The sequence below is a fragment of the Stegostoma tigrinum genome, chromosome 9 (genome assembly GCF_030684315.1).
Source record: "Stegostoma tigrinum isolate sSteTig4 chromosome 9, sSteTig4.hap1, whole genome shotgun sequence".
Taxonomy (NCBI): Eukaryota; Metazoa; Chordata; class Chondrichthyes; order Orectolobiformes; family Stegostomatidae; genus Stegostoma; species Stegostoma tigrinum.
The window spans coordinates 17,201,801-17,222,321 of NC_081362.1; the positions used below are offsets into that span (position 1 = coordinate 17,201,801).

Here is a 20,521-nt window from a genome sequence, read left to right on the forward strand (position 1 = left end):
TATCTTTACTTGCTGATTCCGGTCCACTAGCCAATTCTCTAGCCATGCCAATATAACAGCGTGGGCTCTTATGACGACTTTTGATGAGGTATCCCATTGAACACCTTCTGCAAGTCCAAACACAACACCATTTCCGGGACATCTACAGGTTGTCATTTATTCACACTGGTTGAAACTTCCTCAAAAAAATACCAATAAATTAGACAGATGCTATTTCTTTTTCATGAATACATGCTAACTCCGATCAAGTTGGTTATGATTTTTTCAATGTCTTGCTATTACTTCCTTAACAATTGACTGCAGTACTTTTCTAACATTAGATGTTAGGCCAATCAGCCTATAGTTACCCTTTTTTTGCCTCCTTTTGGAAACAGGGTGTCATCTTATTTGTTTACCAATCCTCCAATGCTACTCCAGAATCCAGTGTTTGGAAAATTACAACCTAAAGCGTCCAATATCTCTGTAGCTACTTCGGTTAGGATCCTAGGATGCAAGCCAACAGGCTCAGGGAATTATCTGCCTTTAGCCCCTTAAGTTTATTACTTCTGTAGTGATGGTGATGGGACTTGATTCCTCCCCCCAATTCCTTTAGTACAAATGGGATGTTCAAAGGGAAAGACTGATGCAAAATATATTTAACTCCTCCAGCGTGTCATTGCTCCCCAAAACCATCTCTCAAGGTTCATTTTCAAATGGACCTATGTTCACTTTGACCTCTCTTCCTTTTTATACAATTAAATATGCTGCTATTGTTAGTTTTTATATTAATCACTAGTTTGCCTCATAGTTTATTTGTTATCTTCATCAACTTTATTCTTCCTTTGCTGGATTCCGAATTTACCTATCTTCAGGTTTATCACTGGGGCCTCTTTACACATGCTTTTTCTTTCAACTTTATGCTCACCTTAACTGCCATGGTCAGTCCATCCCTGAGTCTTTCCTGCTTACCGGAATATATTTGCGCTGAGTCATTAATTACCTTCTTAAAAATGTCTGCTACTAGTTGCTTATTTTCATTCCTGCAAATCTATCCACCAACTCTATCTTCATTGCATTGCAATTCCTTTCAAGGGACATCAGAAGAGCAGGCTACAAGGCAAACAGGCAAAAGGGAGGAACCATAACTTTTAGGTGGGAGAGTTGGTCAGGAGGGGAGATAGATTTAGGAAGGTAAGAAGGCAGCAGCAAATATTCTTCTTTGGCTTCCATTTCATAACCGAATCACCTGGGGGAAAAATACCAACTGCATCTGCAGAACTTTTTGGGCTGGGATAACCGTGGCATGAGCAATTTGTTTCTCACTGCAAGACTCCTCCGTCTTCAGAGAGCCTGGTAACAGTAAACATTTACTGGATGCATCAGTATTTTCAAATCTTTACTTAATCTAGGAAAGCACCACGATAGTGAGCATGGCCTTGCAAAGTCATGGCTTAGCAGGCATCATTTTCACTTCAAGTCAGGACAGCAAATTACTGACCACAAAAGTGAGCATGAAATGTAGGTTGTTACTTGAATGCAGTACTGACAGAGCTGTGTACAGTTTGCAGTGCCATCCTCCAATTAATAACTTAGTCCAAGGCCCAATCTGACCTCTTAGATGGATCAAGTGGATATTGAAAGGCTCTGATTATTTGAAGAGTAGCAGGAGTTCAGTGATCTGGTCAACAGTCTCCCTTCAACCCAACATCATCCAAAGCAGATTACCTGCATGCTTAGCCCAAGGCACGTAAACATGAGCTGAAACCTAGCTAATACCTATTCCTAAGCCAGTTACATTAGAATAGATGGCCTTGGTGATCACATTGTGGGAGCTTGCTATGTATAATTTAGTAGCCATATTTCCCTACATAACAGCTACTGCACTTCAGGTAGTTGTAAACTGATTTTAAAATCCTTCAGGTCATGCGGAGGTTTTGAGAAGTGCTATAGAAATACAATTTTTTTAAAAAAAGATTTGGAAACAGAACAAGATCAAAATTGCCCACCTGACTGGATGGATGTATGATAAGGAAAGGTTTGGAGGGATACGGGCCAGGAGCAGGCAGGCGGGGCTAATTTAGGTTGGAATTATGTTTGGCATAGACTGGTTGGACCAAAGGGTCTGTTTCCATGCTGTATGATTATGACTCTATGATATCATTTGTCACACTCCATGGGAATTCTATATATCCATCACTAGGTGTCGCCCAAGCACTAGTAAAAAGTGCATAATGTAGTACAATACTGACTAAGCAGTCCTGGAAAGTATGAGGTATTTTAGTGGTTTTAAATGCTAATTGATGTTTCAAACCAGAGGATAAAAGAAAATAGGGCGAGGCTCAACTTTAAACCCATCATCCTGGTTTTCATATTCCTCCATGGAATTGTCCTTGCCAATCTCTAATTCTTCCAGCTCTCGAACCCTTTAGTCAATAATTCCGATTTTCACTGTCTCAGCGCTGCTTTCACTCACTTGAATGTCAAGTGTGGAATTCCCTCTCCAACACTCTAAGTTACTCCTTAAAATATGCCTGACTAAATTTCTGGTCAAGTGCCCAGGTGTCTGCTGGGATCTCACTTTCAAATTTGTTTGGTATAGCTTCTTGGGATATCACCACACATTTGCACAATGCTGCAAATCAGGAAAAGCTTGCCCTTGTCATCAAACGCTAATGTTGTGTCTATATTTAAAAGTAGGCTGTAAGGAGAAGCCTAGGAATACTAGACTGGTGAGTAATATCAACTGTGGGCAAGTTGTTGGAGGGGATTCTGAGCATTAGAATTTACGTGCATTTGGAGAGACAAGCACTGACTAAGGATAGTCAGCATGGCTTTGTGCCTGGGATACAGTATCTCACTGACATGATTGAGTTTTTTTTGAAGACATGGTCAAAAGATGAGAGCAGAGTGGTAGACATTGCAAAGCCTTTGACAAGGTTCAGCACAGTAGACTGGTTAGTAAAGTTAGGTCACATGGATTCAGGGAGAGATATCCAACTGGATACGAATTCAGCTTTATGGTAGGAGACAGAGTGGCGGTGGAGGGTTGCCTTTTGGACTGGAGGCCTGTGAACAGCAGTATTCCACAGGAATTGGTACTGGGTCCACTTTTCTTGTCATTAAGATAAATGATTTAGATGAGAAGTACAGAAAGCATAGTTAGTAAATTTGCAAATGACACCAACATTGGTGCAATAGTGGACATTGGAAGTTATCCAAGATTGCAAAGTATTCATGATCAATTGGGTCAATGAGCTAAGGAGTTTAATTTGGATAAGTGAAAAGGTGTTGCATTTTGGCAAGAAGAACAAGAGCAGGACTTACTGTTAATGGTACAGCCCTGGGTAGTTTTGTCAAACAGAGACACCCAGGGGCTCACGTACACAGTTCTTTGAAAGTTGTGTCACAGGTAGACAAGGTGGGAAAGGTAGCATTTAGCGTAACTACCTTCATTGATCAGACTACTGAATGTAGGAGTTGGGGAGTCATGTTGAGGTTGTACAGGATGTTGGTGAGGCTTCTTCTGGAGTACGTGTACAGTTCTGGCTATTAGAATACTAAATTGGAGAGGATTCAGAAAAGATTTACAAGGATGTTGCCCAGACTGGAGCATGATAGCTTTAAGAACAGACTGGACAGACTAGAGCTTTCTTCACTGGGGTGCAGGAGACTCAGGGGTGACTTTATGGAGGCTTAGAAGATCATAAGGTGAATAACAAAAGATCCTTTCTCCAAGGTAGGGCAGTCCAAAAGTAGAGGGCACATTTTTAAGGTGCAAGGAGAAAGAGTCTTTAAAAATGGGATCTGAGGTATAACTTTCTTCGGAGGGTAGTTTGTGTGTGGAATGAGCCAGAAGGCGAAGTGATGGTACAGGTACCATTACAACAATTAAAAGACTTTTGGACGGGTACACAAATGGAAAAGGTTTAGGAGGGACGTGGGCCATATGCAGGCAAATGGGACATTTAGTTTGGGAAATTTGGCTGGCATAGACAAGGTTGACTGAAGGGTCTGTTTCTATGTTATATGACTCTACAAATGATCACAACTTCGGCATGATCGACAGTATATGCAACCAATTAATGACTTTTAAGGTAATAAAAACATGGCAACCCATTCAAATATACACCTCATTACGTAGGTGACTGTTTTCACCTGGTGCTGGTTGAAGATTAAAATACTGACCAGGACACAAAGCACTAATGCCCTTCAAATAAAATAATTTTACAGTCAACCAAAAAGAGGGAGACTAACCTGCTCTATTTAAAATAGAATCTAACCTGATTGCCACTTCCAATAATGCAGCACTCCCCCATACTGCCCCAGAATTGTCAGTGTAGATTGCACACTCATGTCTGAGATTGGAGATTGAACCAGCCACTGTTCCCTTGGTCTGTCACTGTCTGCTGTCAATAATTTTTAAACTGGAACAAGAGTTATAAGCACTTAGTATAATAGAGCCACAGAGAGCAAAAGCACCCACGGAGTAAGTCTCAGGAAAGGATCAAAAGATCAGAGACATCAAGGGTATGCATCTGAATAGTAGCAAAATTAGCAGCATCTTCAACCTGATCAATGTCAACTTCTTCTTCATCATCAGCATCAGTCTGCTCCAAGGTGCGTAGCTGGACACTATCCTCATGGTCACTTGGATAAGCTGGCACCAAGGACTCCTGTGATTGGTGGACTGTGTCACCATGACCAAGTGCACTGATTTCACATTTGGAACTGGAAGATCCTTTACTAGATAACATTTCCATTGATGGAGAAAGAAGGGACCCTTCAATACTGGCACGCTGTGAGGAGAGGAAATATTCATCACTGACTGTTCATAAATTTTCACTGTAAAGTACTTTATAAGTACACACGCACACACACAGAAAGTGGATTCTATCTCAGTTATTCTAAACAAGAAATTATTCCATAGAGTATGTAAGTGAGATTGCAGAAAACTGAATAACAAAAATGTTTAATTTATATTTACAAAGGGGAATCCAAGGTTAGCATACTTAACAGCGAAAGGAAAACACGAGAAATGGGAGCAACAAACAGTATGACTTCCTTAAGCTTGAATTGTCCATTTAATGGATTTGGTTGATCTTCAAATCCACTTTCCCACTTGCTTACGTGTCTCAGTTCTAAGAAACCACAAAAGTACTGCCTGAACCTTGAACATACTCCATGACGGAGAAACCATAACACTGCAGGATAATTTCCATAGATTCAGAGCACTCTCTGGAAACTTCTCATTTCGATCATGAATGATTAGTCTATCATACTGAACATATGCCCCCTTGTTACGAATTACCTGGATAGAGGAAAACAAGATCTCAGCATCTACCCTTCATAATTTTGAAGGCAATGAGATTACCCCTTATTCTTACAAGAATCAGGAACCAAAACCGAACAAAAGATGCGGTTTCACCCAAGTCCTATACTGTTGTAGCAAGACTCCATTACTGTTATACTTGAATTCCCTTACAATATATACCAACATGACAGTTGCCTTATTAGTTACTTGCTGTCCTTGCATGTCCACGTTGTGACTTTTGTGATCAAGTACAGCCAAATCTATCAAATTTAAAAGCATAAAATTTGGTATAGTGATTTTATTTTTACATTCTTGCAATCAGTTTTACTTCTCCACATTATAGTCCATCAGTTTCCCCCTTGCTGCCCACTCGCTTAACATGTTTAGGCTACATGTTATAGGAGCAGAAGTAAGCCACAGTCCATCATGTCTAGTCCACGATTAAATGAGATCATGACTAATCTGATGATCCTCAAGCCCATTTTTCCTGCCTTATACTAGTAACCCTGGGTTCCCTTCCTGATTAACATCCATCTAGATCCATCTTTAATTTACTTAACCTAACATTTACAGTCCTCAGTGATAAAGAATTCACAGATTCACAATCCCAAAACAATAATTTCTTCCTCCTGTGTCTTAAGGGATAGCTCTTTATTCTGAGATTATGCCTTCTGAATCTAGACTCTCTCACACAAGGCAAAACAACCTTTCTGTATCTATCCTGGCACGTTCACCAAGAATCTTGCAATTCAACAGTATCACCTTTCATTAATCTGAGCTCCAATGAGTGCATGCCCAACCTGCTCAAATCGCTCCTCATAAGACTGTCTCCAAACCTTGGGATCAGCACTAGCCAACCTTCTCTAGACTGCCTCCAATGTTTCCTTACATCTTTCCTTAGACAAGGTGACTAAAATCATTTACAGTATCCAGCTGAGGTCAGGCTGTAATGCCTTGTACATTTTTAGCAAGACCTCCCTACATTTGTATGCTATTCCCTTTGAATGGAAGGCCAAAATTCTTTATTACCCATGAATTTGGATGCTAGGCTTGTGATTTGTGCACAAGGACTCCAAAATCCCTGATAATGGGAACTGCAGATGCTGGAGAATCCAAGATAACAAAGTGTGGAGCTGGATGAACACAGCAGGCCAAGCAGCATCTCAGGAGCACAAAAGCTGACGTTTCGGGCCTAGATCCTCTCTGATGAAGGGTCTAGGCCCGAAACGTCAGCTTTTGTGCTCCTGAGATGCTGCTTGGCCTGCTGTGTTCATCCAGCTCCACACTCCAAAATCCCTCTTCAGTCTTCCTCCATTTAAAAATATTCAGTTCCTTTATGCTCCCAGTCAACGTACTTAACTTCACATTTTCCCACATTATATTCCATCTTCCAAGTTTTTGCTGACTTAGCCTGTATGACATTGAGTCATCTTCACACCTTGCCTTTAGACCTATGGCATTTGTAGTTCAAAAGAGCTAGCTGATTGTTGCCACTTGGCTTTCCTTTTGCCCTAAAAACACTAAATTTCAAGCATTTAGCCAATTTCTTTTCATATCTACCATTTAATAAGGTTCCAGCAGACTTTCAAGTAGTGCATTGCAAATAACACTGATTTTAAAAACTCTCATCACTCTCTAGCTGTTTGCCAAGAAGCTTGAATCTGTATTCTCATCTTAAATTAACTAAGACACAAAATAAACCTGAGAAAAATCATCCCCAGGGCAACATCTGTTTCAAGACCAAACACACCCCTGGACCTGGCAAAATTTTGGCGCTGCTCTCTGATCATGGTCGGATTACTGATGAAACATTCTACACTACATTTAATTCACATGGTCAAGAAGATTCTTATATGCATGATTATTAAGCTTTGCCATCTAAAGAGGAAGGAACTCATCTTTACAACCTGACTGTGAAATATTCTGAAATGTCAATAAAGTTGTACTGCCCTTCCAAAAGGCTTCAGCAAATAATTCAAGTCAATTCAAGTCAAGAAGGGAATGTCTGATGGGATTCTAAACTGAGAAGCCATCCATCTTCAGATTCTCATCGCTATTTCTGAAAATGCTGACTCTAAGTGGCTTAAACGGGTTTTGGGTTAGCTAGACATAAACTTTGCTACAGTAACGGAAGTCATTACTTTTTAATCTCCGCTTGATTTTTTGAGAGAGACAGCTTTTTGGCAATTTTACCAAGCAGCTTAAATCAAATTTCCTTCACCACGTGAAAACACATGACTGTGCATGCCCACACTCAGATACTCCCATCTCACTGCAGAAACAACACTACTCCAAGGATATGCTTACCTTGTCTTGTCTTCTTTCTAAAAGGGGATGAGGGAGAGGGCAAAGAAAAAGAAAATAAATTTGTTGAAAAACTGGCATGAAACATGTTAACTGCATCTTTAGCTCTAGGCATGCACAGCTGAAAGAGTTACAGATTACATCACAACAGCAAGAAACAAAATCTAATAAACTATGGGTTATGTTCTGTTCAGAATTTGAATGAAGAGATTTTGTCACTGACCCATTTGTTTAGCAGACTTCAATCTTGCTGATGGTTCTGCAAAATATAGAAATATAGAATGAAGGACAACTCTTTTACACAAGGTTGAATGGCATCAGCGCAAGTATGTATGTATCTACTGTCAGACGCAAAGTTCTTTCTGGCCCAGGTGTGCTTGCAAAGGTTATACATTTCCATTAAACAGAAAAACTTAAAAATCATTCTGCGGATAGTCAACATCTTTGACAAAGCTGACATTGCCTATCCTGAATTTTGTTTAAGGTCACAGTGGTAAGCCTTAAACTCTAATAGTAACAGTACAATTGCAAAGCTAAGTAGAGAGCACAATTTTGATCTAGTAACGGGTTATAATGTTCAAATCAATGAAGGTATACAACTTGTAGGTTAACGCCTTTGCATACATCTGCTACGTGCCTTGTCTTAGGTGACAGAAACAGAACAACCCTACCTCACCACGGTTTGACAACTGTTCTGGACTGCTTTGGACCAGGCAGACAGTGTTTGAAGCTGTCAAATGACTGGATCATGAAGGGCCACAAGCTTTAGACTCCATATATTTCTAAACTCTGAAGTCCATTCAACTCAGTGGCAGCACAAGCAAATTTGAGCTACAGATTGTGATTTCCAGCTCCCTCCAGAAACTTCACAATCTAGTGCAGTGTTTAGCAGCTTCCTTGCTGTAGCAAAAAGCAGAGAACTGAAATCGGGGCTGAACCTTGCCCCCTCAGGTGGTTATAAAAGATCCTGTGCTATTCATATTTGCGCTTCAAACATCATAAATGATTATCTAGTAATTTTAGCCAGTTATGCAAATTAGCTGCTGCCTTTCTATATGTTATGGTGCAGAGTAGATCAGCTCAAGCTTTACTTCCCATTCCATTAAACAGAGGCCAATCTGTGCTTCAACTTAAAATTTACCTTCATTCCAGGTCCCTTGACACACCAGTGCCCCATGACCAAAACATTCTGATATAAATTGACCCTCACTAGCTCTTGTAGGGAAAACAGTTGTAGATTTTCACCAGTCTCCTGTGAAGTGTTACAGCTATGACTATGGGATGTGTTGGAGGTCTTGAATGGATCTGATACAAATTTTTCAATCCTTTCTTCATTTTGTTTTTTTTGAAAAATGTGGGCCTAACCTGGTAATGAACACTAGCCATTGTTTGGCATTTTACCTCTTATTTCTAGATAGTTCAAAATGATCTTAGCAGATGTAGGGGTGAATTGTCATGTTTAGCATTTAACTGGTCTGTTCATTTGAATTTTCAAATTTTAAATGAGAAGATGGGATGTTTACAAATGACAAGTGGAACCCAAAGTTAATACACTCTTACTTTGGTTATGTGCTTACCATTTCAATCTGAACAATTTATCTAAAAGCCATTAAATAAAATTATGTAAATTTTCACAAAACAGAATCAGTTTATGAAAATCAAAACGTACATTTGACATTTGTTTTTCAAAGAATGAGCCAATTGATCTAGATAGTTCAACACTACTTGCATACTCCTTCAGCCCTGACTTCACTACACTTACAGAATTGCCATGGTATGCTAAATGAATTTAAGGTATAGATTCTTCCCAAATCTCTACTAAGACAATGTGAACCCCACTCCAACAACTGTGCTCTAAAATATAAGAAAATCAAATAATTTCTTCCAGTCTCCAAGGAGGCTGAAGAATAAACTGGGAGGATTCTTAGACTTTAACCCTTGTTATTAACCAGCCACAGAAGTATGCAAGGGTAGCTGAGGTAACCCCTTTCATTTCTGAAGGGCAATTACGAGTTCTCTGCTCTTGCAAGTCAAATTACAGGCTAGTAGTCTTCTGGTACTGGCTAGCAAATCCAGAGGACGTGGAGCAGATTTTCCTGTTCCAAATCAAAATCAATGGAAGCAAAACGATAAGAGGCATGGTGATGGCTGGTCCAATACCTCCAATTCCCAAATCAACAGTCTTTCCCAAGGATGTGTTTTTTTTTTGCATGGTGACCGTGGCGTGGATGGAGATGGCATAACGAGCACGGAGGTGAAGTGAAGAAGAGTGAGATTGCCAGACTTAACATGTTCACTTAAGCACATCGGGATAGTCAAGAGCTTGTATTGTAGCCTGCTGATATTTCAGGACCATAAGCTGGCCAACTGTAAATTGGCAGGTATGGGGGTGATAAAACTGAGACAATTTAGCTATGGAGAACATAGGACAAGCAGTTGGCTGTTCAGCCTCTTGTTGCCTGTTCCACATTCAATGAAATCATATCTAATCTGTGGCCTAACTCCACACATTTTCCTTTGGCTCATGGCCTATAATACTTTTATTTAACAAAGATTTACCTCAGACTTAAAATTAACAATTGATCTGGCATCCATTGCCATTTATGGGAGAGAGTTCCAAACATCATCTACCCCTTGTGTGTAGAAGTGCTTCCTAACATTTTTTCTGAAAGGCCTGACCCCAATTTTCAGGGTACGCCCCCAGTCCGAGAATCCCTAACCAGTTTCTTTACCTGCCTTGTTGTTTCCATTCAATATCCCAAACACTTAGATCCAATCACCCCTCCACCTAATAAATTTAGACAAAAACAGGCCTACATGTGCATAATCTTTCCTCATTACCTAACTCCTGAAGTCCAGGTAACATTCTTGTAAACCCACGTCGGGGTCTCTCCGAGGCCAATATTCTGAAGGTGTGGTGCCCAGATCTGCTCAAAATACTCCAAATAGGATATAACCAGGGCAGTGTAACTTTGGACCAAAAACAACTGAGCAGCAACAACATTTTAATGAGAAACCATCTCTACCTCTATTCCAGCTCTCCATTTACCCTGTCCACTTTGATGTTGAAAATATTCACCCGAGTACCATGTCCAGAGACCACAGCTGTGCAACTGGTTTCAGACACTTGCTCAATTCCCTAGTGCCCCATAGCATCTATTCCTGTCCATCTCCTACTCTCAACACCCAACTATCAAACAGCAAATCCATCTCTGACTCCAAGGAAGAGATACTTCACAGCCAAAAAGTCAGAGGTGGAAATACAAAAAAGTGTTTGTTTCCGGATCCCAATTCCCAAGCTTCGTGGGCAAAACTTAGCCCTATAAACTTCAATCTCACCATGGCCAATAATGAACTCAAATTATGCACGATTTGTAGACTGACTTGACAAATGGTCAGAGATAGCAGGAACTGCAGATGCTGGAGAATCTGAGATAACACGGTGTAGAACTGGATGAACACAACAGGTCAAGCAATATCAGAGGAGCAGGAAGGCTGATGTTTCAGACCTAGACAGTTCTTCAGAAAATCAGATGGTCAGATTGCTTTAAAATCTCAATATATACTGTACGCCATACAAGATGAGCTGCCTTCTCCCAAGTGTTTGAAATTCTACACTGCATGATCAATTTCAACAACCCTCTGAACTGTCCATTTAATTGAGGTTGTAGACTTGCTCGTTGAGCCAGTGTTTGATTGCAGACGTTTCATCACCCTGCTGGGTAACATCGTCAGTGCACCTCTGGTGAAGCGCTGGGGTTCTGTCCTGCTTGTTATTTTTATGCCTTGGTTTGCATCACTTCCACTTTTCAGTGGTTTCTCACTGAGAAACATTAAATAGGTCAAACTGGAAGAAAACTGACAAAGGATACTCAAAACACCAACTAGCCACGAAGAGACATGACCAGCTCTCACTGGCACTAGTACACACAGACAAAGGAGATGAATTCAACCGGGACAACACAGCCATAATAGCATGAGCCAAACAGAGGCATGCCAGGGAATTCCTGGAGGTCTGGTATTCCAACCGGAACTCCATCAACAAACATATCAAACTGCATTCGAAATACAAACCACTGAAAAAACAAAACCAGAAGTGATGCCAACCATCCCAGCAAACAGAGGAAAGTAAATAACAAGCGGGACAGAACACCAATGCTTCACTGGAGGCGCACTGATGTTACCCAGCAGGGAGACAGACAAAACATCTGCAATCAAACCCACCAGCTTGTTGAGCACGTCTGCAACATCATTCACAACCCATGCTACAAATCTTAAAAAAACTGTCCATTTAATTGTAAAGCCAAATCACTAGAAAACACATCACTGCCAGTTAACAGCAAGAAAGTGGCATAAATCCACCTCACAATAATTTGGAAAATATCTAATCTGAATCATTCCTTTACAAGTTTGTGCTATATCCTGCTATAAGCGATGAGGTCACTGTACCAGACTTCCTTCGGACTCTACGAGTTGCGATTCTGTCTTCCTTCACATGTGCATCTGCCTTTCTCTCGCCCTCTGGGCTATAGTGGAAGCCAGGATGATCTGCAAAGAAAATATTGCAATCAGTAAGTCTTTTCTCAGCATTCTACTTTTCAGTTTCCCAAAAAATTAGGAGAAGTAGGCCATTTGGCCTGTTGAGCCTATGCCCCGATCGAAAACAGAGTTAATCAGTTTGTTTCCAAATTCCACGTTCTCGTCTGTCGTCAGTATTCAGATTCTTTCGCCAAGGGAATTTACAGCCGGCTTAAAAATATTCACTGGTCTTGCCTCCACTGCCTTGTAATGCAGGGAGTTCCAAAGTCATTCAATTCTCAAAACATTTTTTTTTTAATTCAGGAAGTCAATGAGAAGAAAAGTGACCCTCAATTTTTGAGAAGTGTCCCCCAGTCCTTAACTCATCCCACAGGGAAACATCTTTTCCACATCCACCTTGCCCAGATCATTCAAATTCTGATGTACTTCGATCAAATTGATTTAATCTACTCTATTTGAAATCAAGAAAAATCTGAAGAAATTGGGCCCTATTCCAGAAACTTGCACTGAAGCTTTGGGTTCCAGAATTAGTCACACCTCTAGTCAGGCTGTTCTAGCACAGCTATACCACCAAAAATACCTGAAAATTGTCCGGATACATTCTGTGCACACAAAAAAAAGGGAAAATCCCACGAGGGTTAATTATTGCTCAAATCAATTTTCTATTAACAGCATAATAGTGAAAAATATCAACACTGCCACCACACTGTACTTGCTCAACAACCTACATACTGTTGGTCTTCTCTCCCACCTATCCACCTAACTGACCAATCCCCACCACTCCCTACCTGCACTCACCTTTCACCATCACATCTACCTTCCCCAGTCCCACCCCTCTATTTATTTCTCAGCTCTCTTTCCTCTCCCCATCTCTGAAGAAGGGTCCTGACCCAAAATGTCATCTTTCCTGTTCCTCTGATGCTGCCTGGCCTGCTGTGTTCCTCCAGCTCCATACAGTTTTACCTCTGATTCCAGCATCTACAGTGCTTGCTATCTGAGCGAGTTATAACCTATACACTTAAGATTGGTTTAGTTTTTGCCAGCACTGCTCAATTCCCAACCCCATTACAGCCTACTCTAAACAGATGGGTGAATTCCAGAGACAAGGGTAGAGGCACTGCCCTTGATAAACGCAGCATTCAATTCAGTGTGGCATCAAGGATCCCAAGCAAAATCAGTGTCATATGGGAAGCAGGGAGGAAGCTGCACTAGTTGAAGTCACACCTCACACAAGGAACATGTCAGTTTCTGGAGGACATTACTGTAGGTGTGTCTCAGGAAGGTATTTTTTCAACTGTTCAGAGATGTTGATACAAAACCCCCGAGCAAGATGGTCTTGAGCTCCGAGGTGAGGAGGTTATCACTGCACCACAAGAGCCCTTAGTTTCTCAAGGGAGTGTGAGGCTCAACCACTTACAACTGCTTTATTCTCACTACCATTCAGTCAAAAGTGGGAATATTTCTTTATGACTGCGCATGTTCAGTACCATTTCCAGCTCCTTATATACCGAAGCAGTCAGTATCCAAATGCAGCATGATCCGGACAAATTTAGCATTGGGCTTATAAGTGACAAGTAGAACGTACCACGTAAGTGCTGTGCAAGGCTATCTCCAAGACAGAATCTAACCATTTTCTCTTAATATTCCATGTCATTCCCACAGTATTGATAGCAAGGGATTCACAAAGTGTTCCTGTTGAACAGAAAAATTGAACTGGACCAGCCATATAAATATTGTGCTGCAACAGCAGACCAGAGGCTGAAATTCTACAAAGGGATGTTTTCCATTAGCCTAAATAAGTGCAACTCCAAAAACACAAGCAGATTGGTGCTATCCAGGACAGATTGGATCCCATCCACCACTAACCAATCTTCAGCCCTCATTACTATTAACACAGTGGCAGCACACAGGTTACAGCTACAAGAATCACTGCAGCAAAATCACCAAGGCTCCTTTGACAGCATTATGAGCAGTGGTATTGCATAGGGATAAGTGCTAGGACCCTGGTTGTTTATAATATATTTAGTGATATGGCGGAGTATGTTGGTGGACTGATTAGTAAGCTTGCGGATGCCAGAGATCAGGAGAGCTATGAATTGAGGAGGATTGCCAGAGAATACAGCAGGATATTGACAGGCTGCACACTTGGATGCAGAAATGGCCCAGTGAGGCCACGTCTAATCCTACTAGCTGCTGTAAAGTATTACGCATGGTATCTTCCAAAAATGCAGAGGTTTCCACCTTGCACTCAGTAATGAAGCATTTGGACTCAAAATTGTAAAGAAGTCTCTTCAAACCACTTGCCTCATTGAGGATTTTAAAATTAATGCCTCTTTGTTACAGAATCCAGAGGAAATAAACTGCCTCCCATTTATTCTTTCAAAACTAGTTAATTTTCTCCATCAAATCTTTCCTAACCGTCTCTATTTGAGAGGAAATAGTTCGTTATCTCAGGCCTTCCCACAAACAAGGTATTATTTGGTGAATTGGTTCTGTCTTTTCCACAATGAGACACCCTGTATTCTTTACTGCAGTCAAAGCCAATACTGAAATTTTCACTACTGTTTGTAAAACCCAAAACATTCCTAACTTAATGGCTTTATCAACTTAGCTTTCAAAGTATAAATGTATGTTTTATATCCTTAGGTGCCCCTGTTCCTATTCTACACCAACTGCCACACTCATCACTCCTGGTGACCTATATTGACCCAGATGTCTAGTTTCAAGTTCTAATTCTCAAACTCAAACACATTCATGAACAGATGCGATTTAATTTAGATAAATACAAGGTACTGCATTTTGGTAGTACAAACCAGGGCAGAGCTTACACAGTTAATGGTAGGGCCCTGGGAAGTGTTGTCAAACACAAAGATCAAAGTTTTGAGTTACAAGGAGAGGCTGGTTAGGCTGAAAGCGTACAAGGCTGAAGGGTGACCTTATAGAGGTTTATAAAATGAGAGGTATAAAAGGTGAAAAGGCAAGGTCCTTACCCCAGAGTAGGGGAATCCAATACTGGAGGGCATAGGTTTAAAATGAGGGGAAAGGTTTAAGAGAAACTGAAGGGGCAATGTTTTCCACATAGAAGGCAGTGCCTATTTGGAACAAACTGCCAGAGGAAGTGGTAGAGGTGGGTATGATTATGACATTTAGAAGACTTTTGGACAGGGGCATAAATAGGAAAGGTTTACACGGATATGGGCCAAATGCAGGCAAATTGGACTAGTTCAGCTTGGGAAACCTCATCAACATGGATGAGTTGGACTGAAGCGTCTGCTTCTGTGCTGTAAGACCATGACCTCTTTCCATACTTTATCATTATGGGGCAATTGGCAGCACAGAGTGAACAACCAAAATTATTCTTCTTTCTTTTCCTCACCTCTTTTGAAGTCTTGCTAAAAAATCTGACTGCATTTCAAGTCACCCTTTTAATATCCCTTTCTCTGGATGAATCTTTATTTTCCTAATTATAAATTCTGAAGGACCTTCTTAAAATTTGTGCTCATCCTTCTTCACCACCAATGCAAAGACATCTAAATAACTCAGTGGAAAAATCTTTTAGGTCCCTTAGAAACAGGAAAATACACTAAATGGGGAGGAATTGTTCAGCATATGCAGAAAAGTGGGCCGAGAGAGGGTGCTGAACTTATAGAAAGAGGGGTCTCTACATATCTGATAACAACAATGTCTAGTTACTTTGGTAGTCAGCACATTATCACTGCCTGGAAGACTCACGAGAAACGAGTCACCCAAGAATCTCTCCTAACTTGGTCCAGGATTTGTGACGGACTAGGGGCTTGGAACAAGCTGGCAGTCCAGGCAAGGTTCTGGCACAGGGCAAATGGGCACACAAAATCTGTAAGTGATCAGTAGATACATCCTCGACATTGTTATACCGTTATGATACGCCACATAAAATCCTGAATCTAACAAGTTGTCAGCAAGCTCATGCAGAACCATTTAGGTTTTACTTACGCAAGGCATCCATCTCCAGAATTGCTTGTTTTGCCTGTAGGTAAAAATAATTATTCTTCAACATCTTTTCAAACTCAGTTGTAACATGCTGACTTCAAAAAAGAACGCTGGCAGCAGTGATGTAATTATATTTAGAATGACCCCTCCCTTCAGAAACAAATAAGGCGTGCAAGTGTTTCAAGTGGGAGATTGAACTCAAACAAGACCAGACTTGAATAGCAACAAAGCTTAACTGTAGACTGTGTTTTTTAAAAAGGTAAACTTTAAAACATAATGTAAGGAGGATTAACAATGATTATGTTTACCACTATCAAGACATTAATTTTTAAAAAAAAAAATAAATCTGTTGCCAAGAGATCATTACTAACTAAACCATAATCAGAGGTTATAAACTAGATGGATGTGACAAATGCAGTTGCACATGGAACAACACAAATAACATGCTTTTAACTGTGCAGTTAACATCCATTTTTCCTCCCCACAAAATTGGAGAAACAAGTTTCGTTTCCACAAGCCATTCAGATTGTGTTTACACTGCACCTTATAGCATTGGGATGATGCGGTTTTGCTTTACACTTAAGCTGTTATGAGTGCTGAACAAGTGGTCTGAATCTAGAGTCTTTGCCCATTTCTAGAGCTCAGTGGGTACTAGATTTGAGGGAGTTTGACTCTGCTTGCTAGTGTCATGTTGCTGCATGACATAAACCCAGCAATCCAAAATAGTTGCTCCAAGGATCGTGGAATTATGGGCTGAATGGCTTTATTCTACACCATAATTCTCTGAATTTTTAATAATGAGTTATGATAATAACTAGAGTTTCTACAATCTTTTACACTGGCTCATTTTCTGAATCAATCCCTACCCATTATCTTGCGGCCAAAATGGAAAATTTCCAACAATCAGCTCATTCAGGAGTTTCACCACATCAAGCCCAGGTTCTCAGGAACCCAGGGAGCCATTAATTCAGTATGAAATGATCCGCATCCCCAGTGACCAGCAGTCAAATGATGCCAAGCCAAGAGCTGTTTTTGCTGTTGCCATTTCTTTAGATTCAGTCCAAGTTAGTTTTATGTCCTGTCAATTCTAGCAGAGGACACGGACTTCAACCGATCGTTGATCACAGGTCTTTTGTAGGGAGTCCAACAATGATTCTTATTCTTATACTCAAGCACATGCTTGTGAGTTTGCTTGGAAACTGGAGTGTAGCTCCACACAAATACACAGATTTTATCTGGCATATTCTAGGTGCATTTTTGTTAACTGTGTTCCTAGTGGGAAGGCCACACCTATAAGCTTAGAGTCAATACAGATCACTAAGGAGTAAAATGTAATAATGCCCTCAAGTATCTGAAAATCCACCTTAGTGACCCTGTTTCACACCTTGGCTGGAATCTTTGCTGGATGATTTTCAAGAATAAGCCTCTTCAGATGAAGAATCCAAAGCCTCTTGTCCTGTGTTGACTTAGCCTGGTTAGAGAATAAGACAAAAACCAAGAGCCAGAGATAACTAGATGTTGCACAGTAACCACTTATAGACATCTACTTTGACCCATTCATCTAACATCACACAAAATTCCAAACATTTGGACAAACAGGAGTTGAAATCTGAGAACTTTTCCCAAAATGCCAATTGCAAACTAAAATGGATAATGATATATTTTTTTCTGGAGAAGGATATCAAGGGATATGGATCAAAGGCAGACAATGAATTTTGGGTACATTTTGAATCTACATAAACACGGATTGTTTTTGCTATTGGCAATTTGCCGGTCTGTCTCTTTTGAAACTTCCTCAGTTTCTTCTTCCATCTTTACTCTGAGCCATTTGTTGTATAACTTGCCCTGTTCATTAAATCTGTGCACTTGACTGAACTTTTTAAAAAAAAGGGTGCACGTTATAAAAGGTGACAGCAAGAGTCAGATTTTAACCCCAGCAGACTGGAGCACATGCTGGAGAATCATGAGCAGGAATGCTCTGGACCTAGCTCCTCCTGGTCATTGTCCCAAGGTATACCAGTAAGCTGACATGACTAGGCAGGTACATTTTAACTTGTGGCAACAACATATAAAACAGACACTCCTGAATTTAAAGATATTAACACAAAAAGACAGGATAAAGATAAGATAAGATAAGATAAGATAAACTGTTTCCATTGGTTGGATGTTCTAGACCTTAAGGGGAATAGTCTGAGAATTAGGGCCATTTCTTTGATAGCTGCTAGGAAGTACTTCTACACAAAAAGGTGTTAGACATTGGAACTCTTCCACAAATGGAGGTGGGCACTGGATTAGTTGCTAATTTTAGTTTGAAGATAGATAAACTGTTAAGAAAAGGGTTTTAAAAAAGATAAAGGCACAAGGCAAGTATATGGAGATAGGGCACAGAGCAGCTGTGATCTCACTGATTGGCTAAACAGGCTCAAGGGACTGAATAACCCATTCCTGGTCCTAAGAACCAGCTTTACAAACACAACATTTCCTATTTTGACTCATTTAATTTTCATAATGCATAGCAAGAGTTTGCAGTTTCAGCCTGTTTTTATTTGGGAACCCTGGCCCTTTAGTAATTGTAGAAACGCCAAACTTTTATAACACTGGATACTCTACCTGTACTGTGTGCTGCACTTTAGGATTCTTGTAGTGGAAGACACTGAAACTCAAGGGTTCCTTTGAAATTACCTCCACAAGCATCAGGTTACAACACTGGGGGAAGGACAGAAACATTAGGTCTATAATACAGGGCTGCAAATCTCTCACTAAGAGAACAGTGTGGAAAAGTAAGTAAATTGCAATAATATAGCACTTTACATGCCTTTAAAACAAAAACTTCTTCAAAGTAAATAATGAGTGGTGAACAGTAGCTCTCACATTGCAAATTAAATTCTGCAATTAAATGTCACACTAGGCAAATCTGATTCAGTGCTGTTGACCGAGATACCAAGGGAATTATCCTACTACCGGCAAGTGTCATGGAAGTTCATGTCTACCTAGCTGAGGGGAAAGGTTGGGCCCTCATTCAATGATGCATGCATAAGGAGACAACTGGAAATTCAGCATTCCTTCAGTACTGCACTGGTGTATCAACTTGAATTACAAGCTCAAAAGTCAGGATGCTAAAAACACCCTGCATTTTCCCAAAATGGCAACGAATCCAGAACGGCAGGGATAAAACTAACCAGTCGCCTATGCAAACCTTTAAATGCAGGTTAATTTTAGAAGTTGTGCCACAGGATTACAATCAGACTAAAGTAGACACTGAACCACAAGATGTTAGAAGGACAAGGAAGCAAGATCAAATTGGTAGGTTTTTAAAGGAACTACTTAGAAAGTAGTGAGGGAATTCCAAGTTTAGGGCCACAGCAGCATGAAGGCACATCCATTAATAGTAGGGTGAAGGAAATCAGGTTTGTCTAAGAGGCCACAACTGATAAGGCCAAATTGAACAAGACAATGAGAATCTTAATTAAAGGCAATGGTAGACTGGTAGTCAACATAGGTCTATTGCCTATGCAAACAAGCATTGATGTGATATTAGAGTAGGAACTGGTGAGAATTTTGAATTTGCTGAGGTTAAGGGAGTTGAAAGAAAAGGCCCAGCTAGAGAAATGGAAGTGACTGGCCTTTACTGATTTAGTTTGACAGTGCCAATCATCCAGTTTTCTAGGAGAACATGGTACTTACGAAAGCAAACCCCAACATTTTCAAGTCAACACAAACTAATAATTCTTACCAAAATATGAGCTTTATAGGTGTAAGTCTCTTCTCTTTTTTTAGTGATGAGAAGAAGTTTATCTAAAAGAAACAAAGTGCGTTCATTTTTGGCTCGCTGTATACGGAATGTCCCCTCTAAGACCAGCTCTCCATAGCTGGTCAGATCTGGACCTTTCCAGTTTGTCAGCAGGCTCTGTATTTCCTTAACAAGAACACAGATAAATGATCACACAGAAGTAGTTCAAGAGTAAGCAACTAAATGTTAATCAAAACATAGGAACAGGGGTAAATGCAGCAGCTCAGGTCAGCTTTGAAAATCATTTAGATCATAATGTAAACCCCATTTACTGTAGTCCAATATTCCTCAATATCCTCACCCTACAAAAATCTATTCATTTGATTTAAAAGCTTCGGTAGATGTGAGGGCATGTTCTAATTTTTTCACCACTTGTTATGAAGTACTTTCTGGCATTACTCCTGAAGGACCAATCTCTAATCTAAACATTATGCTAAGTTGTTCCAAAATTTCTATGGGGAATACAGCCCTCCAAATCAAACTGAAAACTCAAGTTTGATCATATCTTAACTTTCTAACCTCAAAAGGAATACATCTATAGCGTACATAATCTGTCCTCAACATATATTAACACTTACAGCACAGGGAACCATTCAACACATTATCTGTGCTGTCCTTCTAAAGGAGCA

At 40.3% G+C, this 20,521-nt stretch overlaps 1 protein-coding gene across 7 annotated transcripts in view; it reads right to left on the reverse strand.

Annotated features, from left to right (window-relative positions):
* The window catches only part of LOC125455169 (pleckstrin homology domain-containing family G member 1), a 281,538-nt gene that overhangs the window by 13,821 nt on the left and 247,196 nt on the right, over nucleotides 1-20,521 (reverse strand). For all 7 annotated transcript variants that reach the window (XM_048536871.2, XM_048536870.2, XM_048536868.2 and 4 more), the window contains 8 exons: nucleotides 19,836-20,018; nucleotides 18,713-18,808; nucleotides 17,487-17,573; nucleotides 16,106-16,139; nucleotides 12,044-12,142; nucleotides 7,818-7,853; nucleotides 7,598-7,614; nucleotides 4,548-4,775 (listed from right to left, as the gene is read on the reverse strand). In XM_048536871.2, coding sequence (XP_048392828.1) covers nucleotides 4,548-4,775; nucleotides 7,598-7,614; nucleotides 7,818-7,853; nucleotides 12,044-12,142; nucleotides 16,106-16,139; nucleotides 17,487-17,573; nucleotides 18,713-18,808; nucleotides 19,836-20,018 — 780 coding nt within the window. The remainder of the gene's footprint in view (nucleotides 1-4,547; nucleotides 4,776-7,597; nucleotides 7,615-7,817; nucleotides 7,854-12,043; nucleotides 12,143-16,105; nucleotides 16,140-17,486; nucleotides 17,574-18,712; nucleotides 18,809-19,835; nucleotides 20,019-20,521) is intronic.